The 22,668-nt window shown below is 41.5% G+C and overlaps 1 protein-coding gene and 1 long non-coding RNA gene across 5 annotated transcripts; one reads left to right on the top strand and one right to left on the bottom strand.

The window, feature by feature from the left end:
- Positions 1–2,160: 2,160 nt before the first annotated feature.
- Positions 2,161–21,703, top strand: RBL2 (RB transcriptional corepressor like 2). Of its 2 annotated transcripts, XM_046899528.1 has the most exons (23): positions 2,161–2,368; positions 3,139–3,269; positions 4,403–4,603; positions 6,548–6,612; positions 8,637–8,765; positions 9,604–9,764; positions 9,858–9,922; positions 10,565–10,751; positions 11,072–11,238; positions 11,886–11,995; positions 12,727–12,830; positions 13,182–13,319; positions 13,818–13,982; positions 14,538–14,649; positions 15,220–15,492; positions 15,969–16,243; positions 16,391–16,567; positions 16,716–16,787; positions 17,109–17,226; positions 18,239–18,441; positions 18,876–19,040; positions 19,799–19,962; positions 20,116–21,703. In XM_046899528.1, the coding sequence occupies exons 1-23, from the start codon at positions 2,174–2,176 to the stop codon at positions 20,189–20,191; spliced, it is 3,453 nt and encodes a 1,150-aa protein (XP_046755484.1). In that variant the 5' UTR covers positions 2,161–2,173; the 3' UTR covers positions 20,192–21,703. The 2 variants fall into 2 exon arrangements, with proteins under 2 accessions (XP_046755484.1, NP_001384410.1); NM_001397481.1 differs by having other exon boundaries at positions 19,799–20,461.
- LOC121111688 lies at positions 13,758–21,775 on the bottom strand. 3 transcript variants are annotated; one of them, XR_006931152.1, is made up of 6 exons: positions 21,551–21,775; positions 20,339–20,441; positions 19,405–19,507; positions 17,087–17,190; positions 15,314–15,483; positions 13,758–14,116 (listed from the first exon to the last, which is right to left on the bottom strand). It is a non-coding gene; the product is annotated as an uncharacterized LOC121111688 (long non-coding RNA). The 3 variants fall into 3 exon arrangements; XR_005862957.2 differs by having other exon boundaries at positions 13,758–14,026; XR_006931151.1 differs by having other exon boundaries at positions 13,758–15,483.
- Positions 21,776–22,668: the final 893 nt, after the last annotated feature.

Here is a 22,668-nt window from a genome sequence, read left to right as displayed (position 1 = left end):
TCATGTAAGGGGCAACTTAGCTAATATTCACATTTCTTTAAAAACAACAACAAAAAATTTCTAACATTAACTGTAACGTTTCTGTTCACAAAGGAGCCAGAGCACTTTCAAATAAGGCAAATGAAAGCCATTTATTTTTTCTTAACTCTGCCTCCCTTCAAGCTCTGTCAGTAGACACCACAAGAAGGAAGAAAGTTCAGAATTGTCACTGCTGTTCAGGTAAGGACTCTTGTGCCATTTCCACATGTGAGGGAGGCTGGTTTGAGAAATGTTTGGGGTCTTAATGTCAGATTACAGTGTTAGTATTGGTGAAAAAGATTGCAAAGCTCACAGATGTTCTCAAGCTCATTTCAGTTCTCAAAGCAACTTTGGACCTGGTAAGTATTGTTATCTCCTCTGCTTTATTTCATCTGTGTTATGCTACTCAAATAAAGCAGGTCGTCTGAGCTCAGCTTTCTGCTCCTGTGAGGAAGGGTTTCTAACTTCTAATCCCAGGAAAAAATAGTATCTACATATGCTGCTATTTTTTTTTTAAAGGAAGCAATAATTCTGACCTGAATAAATAGAAATTTTCTCTTTTTAGTGTTGTTTCTGAGAGTCATGAGAGGGTAAGATGTTTTTTCCTTCTCAGATGGAAGCTGAAATCTTCATGTTACCACTGGTCTTCATCCACTGAGGCTGATAGTGAAATACCAAGTGTTGGAAGATTCCTGGTAAAGTTTTACACGATGGCAAAAGGACATCAGAAGCATCAGAAGACTGTTGGGAAGATCCCAGGGAGAATACTGGAAGAAAGGTTTCTGTGCTGCATATTGTTTCTCCCTACACGAAGATTTCTGAGATTGTATAATCTCAGACCTCTCTTACTAGGACAGCGGACTTCTCTTGTTTGGTATCTAGCCTTGTCTGGGAGTCCACCTTATTTCTCAGGAGATAAAGAACGTTAGCCACTCCTGGTGAAGATGATTGAAACTTATTTGGGGCAAGCACAGTTAGGGCCTGTGCTGTCACTACAGTTGTTTTGCCTCAGTATTTGCTATGCTTTTTTTTACATTTTGATACAAAACTTTAGTTTCTTATCCAGTTCATAAGGGTAGAGATAAAGTGGAATCCTGCTGTGAAAATGATACAAGCAATTAACATGCAAAAAAAGAAATACCTCTTCATTTCATCATTCATGTTGTGTACTCGAGACACCAGTGGTGTTCACTGTTCTTGTTGCCATTGGTGCTCACAGCAGTGTGACAATGTGTCAGGCTCTGGCTTGAGACTGTTTCCAGGACTTTTTTCTTTGTTTTTCCCCCTCTCTGAAGCTTTCGTTATTGTTAGTTTTGAAATGGTGATAGTTGAAAAGTCAACAAGCATTGTCAGTAACTGTCAGTACGGTGTCTGATGGGTGTCTGTATCCCAAGTACCCGCTGAGGGCTGACCCAGCCCTTCAGGCTGCTTTTGGGGACAGCCCTGGCTCTGCTGTGAAGTGTTTGCTATAGGAGCTGTGCTGTGTTCTTTGGGAACTGACATCACCTCGAGTCGCTGCAGTGACAGCCCCGGGCCCTACGCGTGCATCTTCCTATGCAGCTGTTTCCTTTCACGGTACTCGGTCATTTTCCAAACTGCTGTTTTTATTTGGTGGTCTAAACGTAGTGTACAACGAAAATATACTGTTGCTTGCCTTTATTTAAAATGCAGTGGTGTTGTGTGCGCTTGTTCACTAGCTAGCACTGTTTTGCACGTTTAACTGATTTCGTGCTATAATTCTGCCCCGTATCTAAGCACAATGCTGTGCCCTGGGCCAGGATCCGGTCCCGGCTCCTGCTGCCCCGCTGGCTCCCCTGGCCGCGCCACCTCCAGGCCGGCCGCTGTTCCGCCTCCCGGGCTGCTGACGCCGCAGGCCGCGCGCCGCCCAGGCCCGGTGCACCCTGGGCTCAGGGTCATAGGCCGCGCCGTCGCGGAGTTGCGCCGTCAGCAGGAGCGTACCGCGCCTGCGCGGGGCCGCCAAGCGGACGGGTCGTGCTGCTTCTCGCCGTCCAATCAGAGGCGGCGGCTCGGCGGAGGGCGGGGGCGTGGCTCGGCGCCGGGGTGTTTGGATTCGAATGCGCGTCGCGAGCCCCAGGGGCGGCGGCGCAGGCGCAGTGAGCGGCGGGCGCGCTGCCCCCTAGCGCCGGGGCGCGGGATGTCGGGCGGGGAGGAGGCCGAGGCCGAGCCGGGGGCCGGAGGGGCGATCCCCGCCGCCCCGTCCCCGCCGGCAGAGGAAGGGGACACGCGGCAGCGCTACGAGGAACTCTGCAGCAGCCTCAACATGGACGAGCGCGCCCGCTCCGAGGCCTGGCTCAGCTACCAGAGCATGAAGCGCAACTACACGCTGGAGGTGCGCCCGGGGCCGGGCGGCGGGGTTAAGGGCGGGGGGCGGCGGGGCGGCTTCACCTCACAGCGCTGAGGGAGCGCGGCCCGCGGTGTGGGGGGGGTAACGGCCTCGTGCCGCCACGCGCGGCCTCTGAGGGGCAGCAGGGCGGGGCGGGACGGCGGGGCGGGGCGGGGCGGGAGGGTAAGGCGGCTGCTGGGGGAGCACCGGGGCGGGCCCCGCTTCGCCCTCTGCCCCTGAGCTCCGTGCCCCGTTACAGCACCGTTTCTTAGTCTGAGGGGAGGGTCGGTCGTGTCTCGGTTGAAATCGGCTTGTGCATTTGTCCGCTGAGTTGAGCGACTGCTCTGTTGTGTAAGAGAGAGAAACGTGGGAACCATGTTTGTGCTATCCCGTAGATGAGGACAGAAGGATGTTTAGATGAAAAGGAGTGGTGGCTGTTGTTAGTTATTTCTTCTCTTTATGCCGAACCGGTACGGAACATCGCTATAGAAGTGCAGCAATAACGTTATGGCCGAACTGTGGGGCGGGGGCGACGTTTCCCCACCGCTGTCACTGCTGCTGTGGCGCTGTCAGCTCTGCACACCGTGCCGCTCTGCAGGTGCTCCTCTGGTAGCTGAAGGCACAACGCAGCTATAGGGGTTTCAGAACAAGGAAAAGGCGGTGGTGGTGGTGCAGTCCATTTGTGGTACTGTGTGCCACATCTTGGTGTGGGGCACAGGGCTGTGAGTGCCTGCAGCTCACGGAGGGCTTGATGTTCATTGCATTCCACTTCACAGGGCAACGAGCTGCACTGGCTGGCGTGTGCCCTCTATGTGGCCTGCAGGAAAGCCATCCCAACAGTCAGCAGGGGGACGGTTGAGGGAAATTACGTATCCCTGACCCGCATTTTGCGCTGCTTCGAACAAAGGTAACTCATTTTAGTCAATTTAAAGCATCTTGAGGAGCATAGAAATTAAGAACAAAGTCTGGATGTCTTTGTTAGAGACAGAATTTATACAGCGGGGATCTGCGTGCTGTAGCTCATTGCCACGCAGGTAGAATGGTTTTTTATTCATAAGCTCTAAAATTGGAGGTTAAACTCGTATGCTCAGAAGTGGGAGAAAGTGACCCATGAAGAACAGCCTGCTCCTAAAGAGTGTGCGGGGTGTGGGCTTCTCATGTGGGTAGGTGGTTTTAATTGGCACTGAAAATATCGCTTTTCTTGTTTTGGTGAGAAGATTTTACTTTTCATCTGTTAATTCTTTATGAAACAAAAGTAATGCTGGATTATAGTAAACCTTTATCAAATGATTTCGTCCATTGAATGATGAAGAGAAACTTCCTGAAACTGATGACAGCAATATGTTACATGGTAGCAATTCACCAGACTGTCAAAAACTGGAATGTTCATATGAATATGAAGTCTTCTCCCCCTTACTGCTGGAGTGCTGCTGTTTGTTGAAACAATACCAAGAGTTACCTTTAAAACCTTTCTTTGTAAATGAGAGGTTCAATGAACTGAGTACAGTAGAATAGTTCCTGCAATTTGGACTGATAACGTTCAAAAAAATATGAGTAGACAAGCAGTGAAAAACAATGAAAACTAACTTCATGAGCTGAAACGTGTTGTTGGTACACTTCCTTTATTTTTTCACACTTTGTAGTCTTTTTAGCGTTTGGCAGAGTTCAGATTTTGTTTCATTTATTTATTCAGAAATCTGGCTTTATAGTAACTGGGCTGCAGGAGAGCTGGTTGTGTCTTTGTGGGGAAAGCCAAGAGCCACAAACGCAGAGTTAATATGGTCATCAGCAAGGGCTGGCAGTGTGCTGTGCGTTGTCTTAGCTTTTCCTTGTTTGTAAATGAGGAGCTGGCTCTCAATACTTAAAACTATAATTGTCATGTTTGCAATGCTGCTTTTGTCAGTAGTTTGGAAAGAATAAGTTGTGCTTTTGCTGTAAATAAATATACAGTTATAACATGTTTCTGCAAAACAAACACTGTGAAAACAGAAGCAAACAAAAAGCCAACCCTCTGAGGTCTAACCTGTTCAATATCTTCAGCTTGATTGAGTTTTTTAACAAGATGAAGAAATGGGAAGACATGGCAAACCTGCCCTCCCAGTTCCGAGAAAGGACTGAAAGACTGGAGAGAAACTTTACGGTTTCTGCAGTAATTTTTAAGAAGTACGAGCCCATTTTTCAGGACATTTTCAGATACCCTCAGGAAGATCAACCCCGTCAACAGAGAGGAAGAAAACAGAGGTATGGTTCTGTTATTTCCAGACTGATATTAGACCATTGCAGTTACAAAAACATAGCGAAGTTGTTTGGTTGTTTTACTGTATTTTAACTTATTTTCCTAGTAGTTCTTTATGGTACCGGAGGTGGTCTGTTGGGCCTCACTTACAGTGACTTTTGAATCTTGTTACTGGTCGGTCGGATCTGACAGGGTGTGTAAAGCCCCAGAGCTGATAAGTTTCTGTGATCTGGGGGGAAAGATGAAAGGGAGAGATGAAAATCAGCCCTTACGTGAAATAAATGCTATTTGTAGGGTGGAAAAGGCTGAAACAATCAGGTCGCTTTATGATCTGTGCAGCCTCAGTAGCTGATAGAATGGCTTAGCGTGATGACCTGACTATTAATTCCTGTAGTTTTCTTACAGAGGCAGATCTTATGCATGTTTCCATTGTAGTGGAAGCTTTATTTGTGTGTTTCTCAATTTCTTATCATGTTTTCTTTTTGCCTTGATTTTTTTTGTGAGCATGACATGATGGCATTTGTAACCAATATTGACTTACAGATGTATTTAGATGAGCACACTGTGTTGAAATTGCAGCACGTGTATAGTTGTGCAGCTAGAAGAGTAAGCCCTGCTAGTTCGTTTGGATAGCAAAGTGTAAATTCATTTTGAAGGTTAAGTCAGCGGATAATTCCAAATTTTTGTGTGAAATATATGTGCTTTAAACATGTAACACTATTCCTTACACAACCTGATGGAGTAACCAAAGAAATGAGTTCAGGCTGACAAAACTACTGTAGAAATTGAGAGCACAACCTCACCGTGAGTGAATCTGGCCTGAATGAAAGAAGAATTTCCAACTTCAGCATGAAGTTGTTTATTTAGCATAGTGCTAAATAAAATAATTAATACTAAACAAACTTACAGAGCAAATGGTGCTTCTGGAAACAGAGAAAACCCACTTAAAGACTGTTTACATTGTGCAAACTTTTAGCTTTGAGGCTTACACCTCTCTTATGGTCTAAACTGATAGTGACACTTAAAATAGAACAAAATCTGGGAGGACTGCGATCACATGGGATAAAACGTATCTGTGTGGCACCTTCTTGTTCATATGTTCTGTCTGGAGACTGGGATGTGGTATGTGAAATACCACTTCAGGTGATATGCTATATGGAAACAAGCAAGGATGTTGAGTAAAAAGGGGCGCTAGAGAAGGGTAGGGGCTTTTGTTTGTTTTTAAACATTCATTGCAGTACATTCATAAGTATGGTTTCTAATTTTTTGGAAAAATAATAATAATGTAGCTGAGTTGATTACTGTGCCATGATTTTGCTGGTTCCAAGTGCAGAGGCTGAACTTACTGGCCAGAATTATGAAAGTAAATATTTAGGATGGATGCTGAGGAAAACTGGTGTAAGTAGCAGCACTAATAGGTAAATAGCCACGGGTAGGTACAGAACTCCTGATGGACAGAAGGGCCTCATGAATGGCTAGTTAAAACTGGTAGAGGAACTTAGTGTTGATAAACACCTGTATTTCAAAATTCTCCACAGTATGTAAAATTCTACCAAAAAAAAAAACGCTTTACCAAAGTATGTAGGTGAAGTCTGAGCAAACAGCACATTAATCCCAGCATGCTGTGTAACGTATGCCTTGCAGAACGTGCACGCGTGCTTACATTGCTCAGAATACTTAAGAAGTCATTCCGAGTGCTCTGCTGGTGTAGTGATGTTTGAATCACATGCTGGCTGAGGCTGGGGTTTCCGCTGTGTCTGCTGTAAAGCTCTGAGCAGCCACTGTATTGCTTCAGTCAGGTTTTTGGTTTTGTTATTTTTCGGGGGGGAGGGCCACGGTTCAGATTTTAGCTGCTCTATGGCAAAGCTTAACTTTCTGTCAGAATGATGGAATGTCCATTGTAATTCATTGAGCTTCTTGTGTCTTTTTGCTGTGTTTTTCCCCAAAAGGCGACAGCCGTGCACAGTGACTGAAGTTTTCCAGTTTTGTTGGGTGCTGTTTGTTCATGCAAAAGGTAAGAGATGTGAAAGGGGCTGAATACTACAAACCTGTTCTTGTTAGTGTGTATCAGTCGCTAAACATTAGATAGCTGCAGGCCCTTAGCAGAAAGGGCCTTCTTGGAGCAATCTGAATGGATGCACTTAAATTTCTGCAGCTGTGTGTCTGAGGTAAGCAGTGTGTCCAAACAGTTTGGTACCTTTATCCACTCCAATGTTTCCTATATTTTGGCTATTTAGGCTGTAATACCAAGGGAAAATTAGCTCAGAGTTTTAGTGAATTAGTATTTAGACAGTTGTAATTAATATAAAGTATTGTTTTATGTTCCCTATGAGCAAAGATCATTTCAAATTCCTGGTAAGTTTCCAACAGCGGTGATAATACGTAATGGATTTTGTTCAGTAACATAGCAAAGATGTGTCGTGAGACACAGCTGAGGGTACTTTCATGGCATTCTCAGATAGCATTTTGATTTTTCGATGTACCCCCTGCTCATACACACCTTTTAAGAATGTGCATATAGTAACTGTATTGAATAATCATATGCATTACTGAGTCTGCATCTTTCTCACAAGGGTGATTATCTCTTGCTTTTTGGACATGGCAGTATGTATGTCAGTGGCTGGCTGTCTTGAAGACTCAGATTCCCTTGGAACATATAAGTGGAAATGCTCTGTAAACAGGCTTCCATGGAAACAAAGCAGGGAGGAGCCAGTATATTGCCATGCATGCCTTTATTGTAAAAGCACCCTTAAAGCTAATACGAATAGCAGAGGATTTTAGTCATTTTTCTTCTTAATGACTGATTGGAGGAAAAGACAGAGGGAACAGAAGTAAAAGTGTGTCCTATGTAGAAGCTGCTGCTTCTGCATAGACTGCAAGTTGCTCCTGAGCAGGCACAGAGGGTCTGAACAGGTCTTGTTCCTGCTGAGTTATTGGTTAGTATGTTTGAATAAGTAGGTCATAGTTAACTACATGTTGATTGCCAAGCAGTTTCAGACATACAAATTAACTTTGTGGACTAGAACACAGTGTTGATAACAGCCCATTAAGTTTTACGAGACAAAAAATTACAGTACTTACGAACTGCAAAATGAATAAGTGACTAGTGGTAACTTCATTAAGTGTGGCAGTACAGAAATGTAAACTAAATGTATACCATTGGAGGAATTAAATATTCCTCTTTTGTTTGCTGTGTTTTGAGGGCTGGCAGTAAATCCTTATCGTGGCAACCACACTTCAGCAGCAAGTTGAGGCTTGTCACCATGATCTTTCTGCAAGCCTCAACATCTTGTGTTTGGTTTCACAAGTGCAGAAAGCACAAGTCTTGTTCGTACGTTTGGTGTATGCTGCAGTCAGGTAGTGACCTCTATAGCCGTAGAGCTGCTCTTGTGTACTATTTTCATGAATTTATTTATAGACTCTATAACTTTGTACTTTCTTTAAGATAGAAATTTAGAAAAAAGATCTCTCCTATATCGATATAACTGGTTTGTATTATTTCATGCTTGGCTGTGGGAGGGAGCACTGAACTGTTGTGTGAAATATCACTGACTTTACTCATCATTTTTATGAAACTGCTGGTTGTGTACAATGAGATCTATTTTGACTTGGCTGTCAGTAGCTACTGCCATGCTAGACTTTATGCTTATGAGATTAATCCTGTTATGGCATCACTTTGTTAAGGTATTAATTGATTAACATTTTGCTGTTATATTTAGGACTGTGATTTTTGTCATGAAGTTTTAATGGTTTGGAAAGAACTGATGAAGGTGTACGGTTAATACAAATTACATTTCAGCTTCATTATTTTAAATAGTCCCAATTATCCACATTGAAATTATTGTTTCACAAACATGGAATCAGAAAACTGAACATAAATGTGAACAAAAGCAATTATATGTGCTTTATTTTAACTGTGTGTCTGTTAAAATACTGCACTGTTGACTGGAAATACAAATCTTGATAGTTTTGTTTTGTAAAATAATTTCAAGTCTCTGCTGATTTTAATTAATCTCATTTATCTTTCTTGTATTGAAGGTAATTTTCCCATGATCAGTGATGACTTGGTCAATTCCTATCATCTCTTGTTGTGCGCTTTGGATCTAGTGTATGGAAATGCTCTCCAGTGCCCTAACCACAAAGAACTTCTGAATCCCAATTTTAAAGGTGTGTTGGGAAAAAAAAGTCTTTATCTAAAATCTGCCAAAACCTTAAGGCTGTTGAAATGGATATGAACATATGTAGTAGGCAGAATTATTATTTTCTCTGTCTGGCTACACAGTTACTATGCCACGTTGGTAGAAATATAACACATTATTGAATTCTGTAACTAGTATACTGAAGTCAGGAACTCCATGTACTATGGAAATACCACTGAAGGACTTCCAAAGGAGATGTTCTGTTAATGATATGTTAATGGCAGTGAAACTGTGTAATGACCCAGTCACTGTGGGACAGGTCACGTTGTAGAGATCCCAGGCAGCAGTTTGGGAAGATCCTGTGCTCAGATACAAAGCAGGCACCCTGACTGTTTCTCTCTCCCTTTTGGGCTGTTCCTTATGAAAAGAATGGAAACATAGGTGGACTTGGTAACTAAGGGCATGAGCGAATGGTGAGAAGCTTCCTCTGAACCCGGGATGTAACTCTTTCAATGCTTGTGCTTCATTTTCAGTATTGTATAGTGTTTACTATCTTGTAGTGGCTTGGTTGTGAACAGGGGCTGTTATCTCAAACTTATTTGAATAAATATTACCACTCATAAGTGCTTCATCATTTTTCTACTAGAACAGATATTTTTTATCACTGAATATCTAAGCTTTTTAGGTTTGTCACCTGAAAGGCAGTTTTGATAAGATTATCCAGTTGAGGGCGCATTGCGTTTCTTTCAAGGAAACAAACAAGTTTACTATTTTAATTTCAGACTATTTAGGCCATATAGCAAAGAGTTTGAGTTTAGTAAAGTATGAATATACGAAATTAAACGGTACTATATTTGTAATTATAGGTCTGCCTGAAGACTTTCATAGTAAGGATTATAAAGTATCATCTGATCCTCCCTGCATCATTGAAAAGCTGTGTTCGTTACATTACGGATTAGTTTTAGAAGCAAAAGGCATAAAGGAGCATTTTTGGAAGCCGTACATTCGGAAACTTTTTGACAAGAAGGTTGGTCAGTGCATTCAGAATGCAGAAAAATATTTCTGTACTTATTATCTTCAGAACTTTAACAACTGCAATGTCTGTTCTTTGCTCTTACAGCTTTTAAAAGGAAAAGATGAAAATCTGACCGGATTTCTAGATCCTGGAAACTTTGGAGATAGCTTGTGAGTCAACTTGTGCTTTGGGCTGCATTTGTATCCCTTTGGGTTATTACCTGTGTCTTAACACACACTTAATACTAGGCTAGTTAATTTATGAATTATTAATTTATATTTTATATTAAAAGGTTTTCAGCTCTGGTAGCTGAGGCATTTTCAGCATAGCACTGCTTGATGTCTGCTTCTGTTTATATGTTTCCGGGTTTTTTCTATGTAATGTAAAGTGTTAGGAAGAAGAAGCTGTGGGGCACACTGAGTGGGGGGCAGGCAGGAGGGAAGAATCGAGTGTGGTAATGTTCCATGCTTTTTAAACCTAGAGGCACTGCGATGTGCATTTAAATGGTACAGAAGTGGTAAGTGCAGTTTATGGTGATGTGATGCTGCATAAGTTCTGAGGAGTTTCCAGCCAAATACCACCAGTTCTCTGCATTGTACTGCATTCCTCCTGTGGCCGTACTAAATGACAGGCCATCAGTTACACAGGAAAAATAATGCTCCTGTCATGTTTAAGGTATTGTAGGTTTTAACTGAGGCTGAAGTAAGCTCTGAGGTAGTCTTCTGAGGTAGGCCAGAAGTGTGCTCAGTCAGAAAGCAGGTAAAGAAAGCACTATCTAAATAAAGGGGTTTTCTCTCTCTGTTCCTCTGTAGCAAAGCCATCAACAAGGCCTATGAGGAGTACGTTTTGTCAGTAGGAAATCTTGATGAGCGAATATTTCTCGGGGAAGATGCAGATGAAGAAATTGGAACTCTCACACGGTGCTTAAATACACCCTCAGGAATGGAAACAGCTGAGCGAGTGCAAGTGAAGCATAATTTACAGCAGCACTTTGACAGAGTGAGTCTGGCACGGTCCCTTGCTGTTTTTGTGGAGAAGGTGTTGTCCAATTCTGGCGTTTCAGTGTGAGGTCATTTTGTCACTGCTCAGACACTTCTACATTAGTATCTGACACAGACATCCAAATGACAGATAGACCTGTCACTGCTGGCTACTGCTGAGAGTGAATTGGTTTGGTTTGTTTGATACCTGCTCTCTTTTCCCAGATATATATTGTAACCAGTTAAGAAACAATTCTAGCACCTGGCACCTCCGAGTCTCTTACAAGCTCTAAGTTTTGTAATGATATACAGATAGCTGCTTTTTTTTTTTCTTTTTAGTCTAAATCACCTCGGGTGACGACCCCCCTCACGGGCCGCAAGTACATTAAGGAGAGCAACCCCTATGTGACGCCTGTTTCCATCGCAACATACAGCTTGAGCCGCCTTCACACCATGCTGGCAGGGCTGAAAAATGCCCCCAGTGAAAATCTGGAGCAAATCTTCAGGTAAGTTTGATGCTTCACTAACAAAAAAAACTGATTTAAAAGTGAAATTATAATAACAAATGTTGAATAGTGTAATTTAAAAGGTAAGGCTTTGGAAGTCTGGAGTGAAATAGGAGCCAGAGGAACATTTAACTTTAGAAAGGGTCTTGTCTTTATTTCTACACGTTTATCCTTGAGAGTTTGACAGCTATAAGAACACACAACGTTCTCAACCCAACATTCTGAGCTTCCCTAACAGCCAACTGCAAATGCAATTTTTTCAGGACTTTTCTTATTAATTATCCAGCTTCACTACCTGGCAACTCACTGCATACTGTAGGAGATCAAAAATAATTTCTTTTTCTCCATATAAGTCTTTGCATCAGGTACAATATATTATAAAGCACTTTTTTATCTCAAATGGAATATGTTGTTTAGTATTAAACTTTTAGGACGAGATGACACACTACAGTATAAAATGCTGTGGATGTCTCCCAGTACATATGCAGCAAGGCACATGTGGGTGTGTTTGCATTGCTATCTATCAAAGATGTTTTACAGCTTCATGCCTTAATCATATTGTAGTTTTTTTGTTGTTAGTTTTTTTGTGTATGTATTTGTGTTTTGTCTTAGCAGAAATAGGACACTGAAATAGCTTGTATTTTCAGGGCATGTTCCAGAGATCCTTCACAGTCTATTGCAAGCAGAGTAAAAGAAATGTATGAAGTATACTGCCAGAGCATGCAGGCTGAAGAAGAATTCAGTAATTTGTCCAAAGGTGGGAAACATTTTACATATATAAATAGGAATTCATGTGCATTTTAAAACACTGATCTCTTTCAAGTAAACTTTTTCTTATGTAGAGGCTGTGCTTTAAGCACAAGAGTCTTTTCTATTTCTGCTGTCTTTTTCTGCTAGTCTTAAGATGGGGCAATTTTCAACCCTGTATAAACTTTCATAATCATACTTGGCATGAATCATTGGAATTTGATTATATTCTTATGTTCTACAGAAGGGAGGAAAGAAAAGTACTCAGAACTATTTTTCTTCTCTCAAATCTAAGGGTGCCTTTCTGTCAAAGTAGTAATTAAACATTAAGAAAAAAATAGGTGCTATGTACTTAGTGTCTGTGCTCATCAATACAGTTGTTTCATTTTGTCTTGCACGGTGTGCCACAGAGCTTTTCCAAGCAGTGTATTTTCTGATCTTGAAATACTTATTTAATATTTTAGCAGCGTTACAGGTTGTTATTATATATGGTGTTTTTTATCAAGTTCTGAGTTCAGTAATAAGCTGCTGTGCTCTGCAATCACGTATCAGTGCAATAGAGAGATTCCATGGTTAACATTAACCCTTGAACGTTAGTCCCCTTTAGTCCTGAAAGCTGTGTAGCCAGAGCTGCACAGAAATCCACACAAGCATGTAAGCTGTTTTATCTCCATAGTTTAAGATAATAATGTGAACTGTGATAAAATAATCATTATTTATTTCTGTTTAAAATTCCTGCAGATGTGGCCAGCAAGCATTTTCGTCGTGCTGAGGTACTCTACTACAAGGTTTTGGAGTCGGTCATTGAGCAAGAGAGGAGGAGACTGGGAGACACTGACTTATCAGTAAGGACAACTACTCCAATTGCACCTTATTTTTAAAGTTGGATCTACAAAAAAGAAAATATTTATAGGACAGGATAATGCTATTTTAAATGAGTAAATCTCCTGAGTAGTTGGAAGGCAAACCTGAATGGAAGAAAAACTGTACAAGAAATTATTCACATTTGCAAACAAAAAGGATATATAAAATTTATAAAGAGCAAAGATGTCTTAATTTGGATTCTGTTCCATCAGGTACAAAAGCAAATCTCGTTAAAAGCTTGGTAATCTTGCTGTTGAGGCAAAAGAGAAAGCATTATACTGTTCTATTGTTACACTGTAAGTTAAGCATTAAAACGGGCAACTCTCTTGCAGGCAGTACTGGAACAAGATGTGTTTCATCGCTCTCTGCTGGCTTGCTGCCTTGAGATCGTCACCTTTACATATAAGCTACCTGGAAGCTTTCCCTTCATCACTGAAATATTTGACATTCCAGTTTATCACTTTTATAAGGTAAAGTGTTTAATAGCTAGAAATCCTGATCAAGTCCTGTGTACTCTTGGCTTTATTAATAATCTCTTTACCTAAATGCTAAATTGTGTATTAACTCTTCATTCTTAGCATTGCCCCTTTTTGTCTTGAAAGTATTTTACAGCTGGCTTGGGCATTTAAAAATCAGACTACTGTTAATCAGTTTAACACAGGAGCAGCGTCCAAGTGACTAATGAATTGTCATTTATCTTGAGCTACTGACCAGGGATCCTGAGCTGCTGCTACTGCAGCTGTTCTGCATTCACTGCTACTGTGGGAAGATGCATGTACCTGTCTTCTGATAAACCTGCAGCCCACCGGACAATTGAACCATACTGACACTAATAATTGTACTAGTTTCTCCCTTGAAAGTTTAGGATCTAATTTCATTGTAAGAAGAAATATATGAAAACAAGTATATTATATTCAATCACTGATTTATTCAGTATTACATGGATTTCATCATTCTCTGCTTTACAGGTAATTGAGGTTTTCATTAGAGCAGAAGATGGCCTTTGTCGGGAAGTTGTAAAACACCTTAATCATATTGAAGAACAGATCTTGGAAAGCATGGCCTGGAAACAGGAGTCCATATTGTGGGACAGAATCAGAGATAATGACAACAAAGTTCCTAGCTGTGAAGAGGTGGGCACTTCTCTGTATTCCATAACACGTCTCATGTGGGTTTCCTGTTCAAACAGAATGGTGAAGAGTGGACATCAGCAGGATCTCTTGCAGGAGACGCTTTGCATGCCCAGAGTTGAGTTGCTCCCTACAAGCTAAGTAGGGCAGAGAAAGAGTTACGTGTGTTTGTGTGTGACCTATTACTGCTATAGAGATGTCCAAATGCAGACATCCAGCCGTGGGATTCTCGCCCCATACTCGCATAGAGTAGCAGCACAGTGAATAATGAACACACAGGAGTATGAAACAGTCACTCTTGAGAAGACTGCTCCAGAAGTGTGGTTAACTACAGACTTAATTACACTCACAGAAAGATTATTACAGAATTTATTTTCTAGAATAGTACAACAATTACGAAGTTTTTAATTTAAGTTTACAGTAATGTTTCTATGTTCTTCGTTTTTCTTTTCCTCTATATATTTTCACTGTTCAACATTTTCAGACTCGAAGTTCTAAAAATCGGTTATGCATTGAATTTGTGCTACAGACACACTAATAGAAGTACAACTATTTTAGGTCATGCCACCTCAGTATTTTGAGAGATCTGCTGCCAACAGTGTTGTGGGTTCTCCATTGACACCAAGACGACTAAATGAGGTCCGAGCTGAAAGTGGAGGCCTGGGAAAAGGTGAGCTATTTTTTAAGCACAATGTATTTATCACTCCTCCACCATGTCCTGCATTTACAGATCTAAATGGCATACAGGAAGGAAGCTGCTCTAATGGTGAATGTACAATTATGCACAAATTAGGCACTTGTAAATGGTATTTCCATTGTAACTTGCATAGTTAAGTCAGATGTCTAAGACAGAAATGTTAATTATTTCAGATCAAAACAGTCCTGTGTCAGTGGTTTCAGGAGTTTGTGTATATTAGCAACATATGTATACACACATATGTGTATAAATACGTCTTGTTCTGATTAGCAGCACCTGAGCAGCTTGTTTTGTTACACCAATGTATGTTTAGTTCTGTGAGGCTTCAGGTTTTTTTCTGGGGAACTAAAGCATAGCACCGTCGCTGAAAAAAAGATGTTCAGTACCACATTATTTGAGATCAAGTCATCTCATAATCTGTAAGCCACAGATGTAGACATTAATTTTAAATGCTTCCAGTTGTTATGTTTGGGGCCTCATCAAATTTCCTTTTTATCTATTTGTATAATAAGGGATTTTACAAGATTTTTTTTAAATCCACAGGCATTTCATCTTCTCCTACTACACTGTATGACAGATACAGTTCTCCTACAGCCCATCCTACAAGGAGAAGGCTGTTTGTTGATAATGATAATACCTCTGACAATGGAACTCCAGTCAGAGTTTCCCAGCAGCCCGTGGTAAATACGGTGCCTGTGCAGAATGTAAATCCTGAAGCAGTATCAGTAACTCCAGTGCCGGGCCAGACATTGGTTACAGTAGCAACCGCCACCGTAACAGCCAATAACGGGCAAACTGTGACCATACCTGTACAAGGTAAGAGAAAAGCTGCTGTCAGATTAGGCTGATTTCTGTCCAAGTGTTACTATACAGTAAGGGGATGTGGGAGAAACAGCACATCCAGAACAGAAAAGCAGGCTTAAGCATTTATAGGGGGGATGAATTATATGAATAGATTAGTGCCATTTAGAGATAGGATGCAGACAGCACAAAGATGTTCCAGTGACTGTGTATGAGCGACTTAGTTATTTCAGTGAGCTTTGCTTCCTCAACAGGAACAAAGTGACATTATAATTAAAGATTAATTCAATTCCGTTATTTTCTTGTCTCCTTATGATAAGAAGTTCAAAGTAGTTTGCTGAAACATTCCTTATCTATAATATACTACAAAATATAAGCAACTAATATAAGATTTACTGAATTATTAAGAAAAAGCTGTAACGGAAAACATCATTCACACTAAACAACCCATCACAACTTGCTCTTATGTCAGACTTTCTCTTAAATTACAGGTATCGCCAATGAAAATGGAGGAATAACTTTCTTCCCAGTGCAGGTAAATGTAGGGGCCCAGCCTCAAGCTGTCTCTGGCTCCATTCAGCCTCTCAGCGCCCAGGCTCTCACAGGCACCCTGAGCACTCAGATGTCGGGGGCAACACTGCAGCTCCCAGGACAGGTCACTGTTCAGCACATCACCTCTGGAGAGCCAAGACCAGCCCAGCAGCTCACTGCTGCCACAGCCACCAGGTCTCGGAAGATGGGCTCGCTTTCCCTCTTCTTTAGAAAGGTACTTTTCAGCCTAATTTGTGCTTTGCTTAGTTTGTATTTTGGTAGCTCTTCTGTGATACTAAAATAACTAAATACTAAAATAATCTACCTTGGATAAGAGAAGCACTGTTGATGTGGTCCCTGCGCTCTGTCTCTTTTCCCACAGGTGTATCATTTAGCTAGTGTTCGTCTGCGGGATCTCTCTGTCAAATTGGATATATCTGATGAGCTGCGGAAAAAAGTCTGGACATGTTTTGAGTATTCCTTGATGCACTGCCCTGAAATCATGATGGACAGACATCTGGATCAGCTGCTGATGTGTGCTATCTACGTAATGGCGAAGGTAAGCTGAATAAAAACAGCACGTTTTTTAAGGCTTCGTAGTCCAGACATTGCTCAAAAAACCCACAGAAACAACCTCACCAAACCAAACCGTGGGGGAAAAACCAACAAAAAGCCACCACAGAAGAAGTAATACTCTCTGTTCTTAGGTTACAAAGGAAGACAGGTCGTTCCAGAACATTATGCGCTGCTACCGGACACAACCACAAGCCAAGAGCCACGTAAGTACAGTTAGAAATCTCTGTTCCCAAAGCAGAACTAAGGAATTTAATAAATGACATCATCTAATACTAAATAAGATTTAATATTAAATGATGCTTTTTCTGTTCAACTGTACCTGTAATTTAAAATATCTTTACTTATAACCTACATCAACAGTGCCTACTGGATAACAGTTAGGAGGCTGCCTGCATTTTCCCCTGAAGAAAACAACATGATGTCAAACAGCGTTCTGAAAAGCAGATGTATGGTGCAGACTGTTGCTTCCAGACTGTGTAACTGCACATCCAATCACACTTACTGTTATGCTTGTTTCCTTGCAGGTGTATCGGAGTGTCCTGATAAAAGGCAGGAGACGCCGCCGCCAGTCTGGCAGCAGCGATAGCAGCAGCCAGCAGAACTCACCTACAGGCAGAAGTAAGGAGAGAAGTAAAGAAAGAAGTGAGTGTTTCCAAATTCCACATGTTCATTTTTAATCCTAGTTTCAAAACAGTATAGGTAGGGTACAAGTGGGATTTTGTATCACCCCATGCACTAAACAGTTCCTTCTTTGATAAACTTAGCTACAATTAAGAAGGTACCAACAACATTACAGTTGCTGAGTGAAGCTTAGCATTGCACCTGCTCTGACAGTACAGTTTTGAATCTGTCACTGTGTGTGTTTACCTTAAGAGTATACTACAGAGGCAGCCTGAACTTCTCAGGTAAGTTTGTATGCCAGAGAACACAACGTAGAGTGAAAGTAGATCAGTGGCAGCCCGTGTCCATAGCTACTTCCTTACAGCAATCATAGAGCTGCAGCAGTTTCTTTTAGTTTAGCAGAGAGGTGGTAGCTGGCTGGCTTCATAGATAAAAACCACCACCAGCCCCTCACATCATCTAGTTTTGCACATCTCGTGTCTCTGGAGCGCAGACAAAGATTCTTTCCTAGATATCTGAACTAACACATTTTTTCTTGAATTAATTTTGCATAGAAAAGCAAGTAAGTGAGCATGCATAGTCTTACAACCAGCTTTCAAGATACTTTATAGATGACAGTATAACTGTACGTTTTAATGTTTTCTGTCACAGAAAGGTGGCAGGGAGGGGAGGAACAAAAATAATTCCAACATTAAACCAGCAGAAGTACCACCAAGGCAAATATTTCTACCATTTGCTGAAAGACTGACATTCCTTCATTGAAATTGTGCCAGCTGGCAACAAGGGAAATTATAGGGGAAATGCCTGAGAAATGGAATTTTAGCTCAGCTTTTACAGAAAAATCACTTTCAGCACATCCAGTAAGCTGTTAGAAATGCAGTGTTTCTGTAGCAATACTCAGCAGTTTGCTAGTCGACTGTAAGGGAGGGTGCTAAGCAGGATCACCAACGCTGACAGCAGATGCCTGGGCCCTACTGAGGATTGAGATGCATGGAGCAGCAGCGGCTGAAGGACTGTGTGCTTCTCTCCTCAGCCAGCAGAGACTCCAGCCCTGTGATGCGCTCCAGCAGCACCCTGCCCGTGCCACACCCCAGCAGTGCTCCTCCTACTCCCACGCGCCTGACGGGTGCAAACAGTGATACGGAGGAGGAAGAGCGAGGAGACCTCATACAGTTCTACAACAGCATCTACATTGAGCAGATTAAAGAATTTGCCCTGAAATACACTTCAAGTGGGGTAAGATAGCACTGTGCTTTTTGTTAGTAAATAGATCTTATTTTACTGTGCATGCAGTAAAACACTCCTGGCTAACCTCATCCTAAGGAAAGCAAATTCAAGGAGTGTTTATGACAAAAATTCCAGTTCAAGGATATAATCTGGTGCTGAAATATCAAGCCCTTTTACTGCCTAGTTGCTATTTCCCCCTGCTGAAATACACAGCACCAAGCAATGTCATCCACCAGCCTCAGATACAGTTAAAAAGAAGTAAAATACGAGTAGTGCTTAGATGTACAACAAATCCTGCCATGTTCTAAGGAAGGCTATGACTGTAGTGGATAAAAAAATTTAAGCTATGTTTAAAATGACCAACTTACAACAGCCTTACTGTAGATAGCTTACTGAGGTTACATAGCAGCTGAGTGTTTTTTTTTTTTTTTCCTCCTGAGCAGACGGACACTCCTCCACTCTCACCCTACCCCTCTGTGAGGATTAGCTCTCCTCGCAGAGTACAGCTGTCTCAGAACCACGCGGTGTACATCTCGCCACACAAAAATGTGTCTGCTCTCTCTCATCGAGAGAAAATATTCTATTATTTCAGCAGCAGCCCATCTAAGGTAAGACTAAAGGGGTTTAGTTTGGTTCTATAAATCCTTAGTTCTGCCATTTATGTTGGGACATGGCATTAGAGAAGACTGCACAACACTCCTTTTAGTGTACATTGTTAAAGATGTACTCTCTCACCAGATTGTCAGTTTCCAGATCTAAGCAGCCGGAGAGCAATGAGGTATCCAAGGTACTTGTGTACTTTTAAAAGCTACCCTTGGTAATGGTGCACATGAAAGACCCAGAAGGTATATCAGTGACACCACAGGATGGGGTGTCTGTCTGGCATGAAGACTCCAAGTGTTGAACGTGAAATACAGTCATTCCCTCTTATCTACTTAGTGAGGAAAAATGTCTTAGTGCAAAAAGACTTACCAAGTGAACATGGAACAGGCTCAATCCCACGATGTCCAGCCACCCACAATGAAGTAGAGGCCTTATCCAAGCAGCATCTTCATTCAGGATATGAATTCTGCACCTATGGTGTAAGATAACATGCCATAACTACAGCTGGAAGGCCTTTCAGCTCTACATGTGCCAGCAGAGCACCAAAAAAAAACTTATACAATAGGCTTGCTTGAGAAACTGCTCTAGAATACAGTAATGGGACCAGTACAATGGTTAAAAGGGTTAGTTTGTTATAGAAAGCACTCTGTATAGTACACAGCTCCAAAAGTAAGACATTTGTAAGCCACAGTAATGGGACAAGCAAAAACATTGCTTTTTTGGTCGCCACAATAATGAGATTTTTTTTTCCACCTCTCCCCAGAGGCTAAAGGAAATTAACAGCATGATCAGAACAGGAGAGACTCCAACAAAGAAGAGAGGCATTCTCTTAGAAGAAGATAGCGAAGCACCAGCTAAGCGGATCTGTCAGGAAAACCACACTGCTCTGTTACGCCGCCTGCAAGACGTAGCCAACGACAGAGGGTCCCACTGAGGGCAGGGGCTCAGCACAGGTAGGCCCTTCTCTGCTGCAGCACCAGGCTGGCAGCTCAGAGCATCCCACAGGCTCACCAAGCTTGTGCAGGCGTTGGGCTCCTCCTGCCAGCCCATGGTGACCAGTCCCTGCTGGGCTGTGCTGAGCCTCTGCCTGCGAGAGCTTCTGCAGTGCCAGAGAGGATGCGTTCTGTACTCTGCAGCTCCACTCTGCCTGTTGTAAAGCTGAGCAGAAGGCAAGTGACCTACCTGCAGGCTTTGGCTTCAGAAGGCAGTTCAAAGTTTTTTATTGCTTGAAGAACGCATCCCTAATACAGCTTTCTACCTTGCAACAGGTATTTAAATCCATTTGCTCAACCAGTCTACTTACAGTGTTTTCATCAATGCTTGACCATTTTCAGCTTTGGAATAGGAAGTTGCATATGTATCAAACATGGGAGCATTGTACCGAGGCACTCATAGTCAAATGTGTCCTTTGGGGAAAAAAAAAAAAGGAAAAAAAACATTAATGACTGCCATAAAAATAATGATGTATAAGTAATAGTCTAGCAACATCCAGCCTTTTCTGCTTGGAAAAGGAAGACAGGAATTAGCTTTCTGAGCGCTGAAGGAAGCTATCTGAATGGATTCTGTATGCATTCAGGATGCTTTGTGTGCCCCAAAATCCATCACGTTGCTTTGCTTTAACATTTGGGCACCTTGCTGTATAGAAGTAGCTACATCCATTTACACATTGTTTTTAGCTGTGCAATGTTTTAAAGTGAACTCATGTTCAAAAGGTGGCACTTTTGATAGGGCTGTGAAGCATCGGTTTTAAGGCAGATTAGTTTTGCTGTATATTTGCAATGGCACTTTCTAAATGTGAATATCTTTTTCAAGGCTGACTTCAGCCGTTTTTCTTAATGGAAGCAATCCAATTTTTGTATTTATTTTCAAATTGACATCCCACAACTCCCCTTCCTTAGCAAATGGCATTAAGAATTCATTTTAATGTTACGTGCATGCAGTAACGAATGCAGGAGGCCAAGGATATGGGCTTTGGTCAAGGAATTTTATATGCTTGTGTTGTTTCTTCAGATTGCTCTGCTTGAGAGTCAGGAACCGGCCCTCACTTCCTCAGTAGAAGGAAGGTGGCCTCAATCTCTTGAAGATGCACACTGTGCTTTTGGAGTGGTTTTTAAGGACAGGAGAGGTTTTTGGGCTTTTTTAACGGACATAATCAGGCTGCCTGGGAGAAATCTCTCCCCTACTAATGATATAAGAAAGCAATGCATATATTAATTAGACCTATAATTGTTTTCATTTAAATTAATTCTGAAATACCAACCTTGTTGGTATGCTTAGACCTTTCCTACTAACCAGTGCCCTATGCCAGTTTACTCATGTTTAATGACAACTGGGGACAATGTTGTTGTTCTTATAAAATTTAGCACACACAGGTGCTAGAAGGTTTTATAAGGAAGCAGAACTTAAAAGCTCAATATTCTCATTCATTCCTGCTCCTTTGAATAATGGGAAGATTTAGGATTTAATTACACAGTAAAATCAATTAAGGTAAAATAAAAGCATCTTTTGTTCTTACCTGTGTAAGAAGGGCTGAAGTCGAGCAGTGGTGTAATGTTTCTGTAAAAATATTTATGAACTTGTCAGACAATTCTTGTTATTCTGTACCATTTACATTCATTTGTATGAAAATATTGCAAGTGTATTTTTCAATAAAGAACTCATAATAAGGCTTGTGTGAAAAAAGCTTCATACGGGCAAAAGCTACAGCCGGTGTGCATCCGCCAAAGGCTCGGGCTGACCCGATGGCACACATACCAAAATAGCACATAGCTGGGTGCTACGAGGCACATGATGTACTTAATCACAAGAACCTCAGTCAGATATTAACATTAAGGGTGTCAGGTAACAGGGCAATGTTTCATTAACTGCTCACTCAAAAAAAAAATTACTCTTGTCATAGTTTTAAAATGTTCCCTGCTAGCAAAGCTTTTGTTTCTCTTTCTGAAATATTCTTTACAGAAATCAGAATTACAAGAATTACATTTACAAGTGTTTGTAAAATGCTACTTGAGCCAAGTATTGACCGAGACTCAAACATTTCCAGTCCATTTTTCACTAAAGGTAACAGCTAACTGCTGGAGGAAAGGATTTGGTACCCAAGTGCAGTTTTGGTGCTGTCTGCCTTCCTTGCTCCTGGAACAGCCCCATGAACTGCTTACAGGTGATCCGTTATTCTTCTCTTCCCTTTTTCAATCTAAAAAAAGAGATCATTCCATTTATTCATTTTGAACTAGAATTAAGTTCACCATTCTTTAGAATATAAACAATTATTTTCTCATAAGTAAACTGATATTTAACATGGGTTTCACTAAGAAAACCAGACTGCCCCAACAGCCCTAAAAGAAACAAAACTCGCTCAAATAACCGTTATTTCAGCTCCATTCTTGCTACTGCTTTTCCTTTAATGGAAACAATCAGACAAATAATTATAACCACATCTCTAAATTGTGGAACAACTATTCAGTATGGCCATCAATTTACTGTATGTGTTCCCTGTCCAACCCCGTGATAACCTGGGGGATGAAACTGCTTTTCTGCTTTATACACCATCAGGAATTAAGCTTTCCATCTACCAAGCTGCAGCTGAGATGACAGAACATCCCCCAGTTAGATGGGATTGAAGTTCCACACAAG

The sequence above is a fragment of the Gallus gallus genome, chromosome 11 (assembly GCF_016699485.2).
Source record: "Gallus gallus isolate bGalGal1 chromosome 11, bGalGal1.mat.broiler.GRCg7b, whole genome shotgun sequence".
NCBI lineage: Eukaryota > Metazoa > Chordata > Aves > Galliformes > Phasianidae > Gallus > Gallus gallus.
Note: the sequence above shows the minus strand (reverse complement) of the source record. Positions and strands in the feature narration are given on the sequence as shown.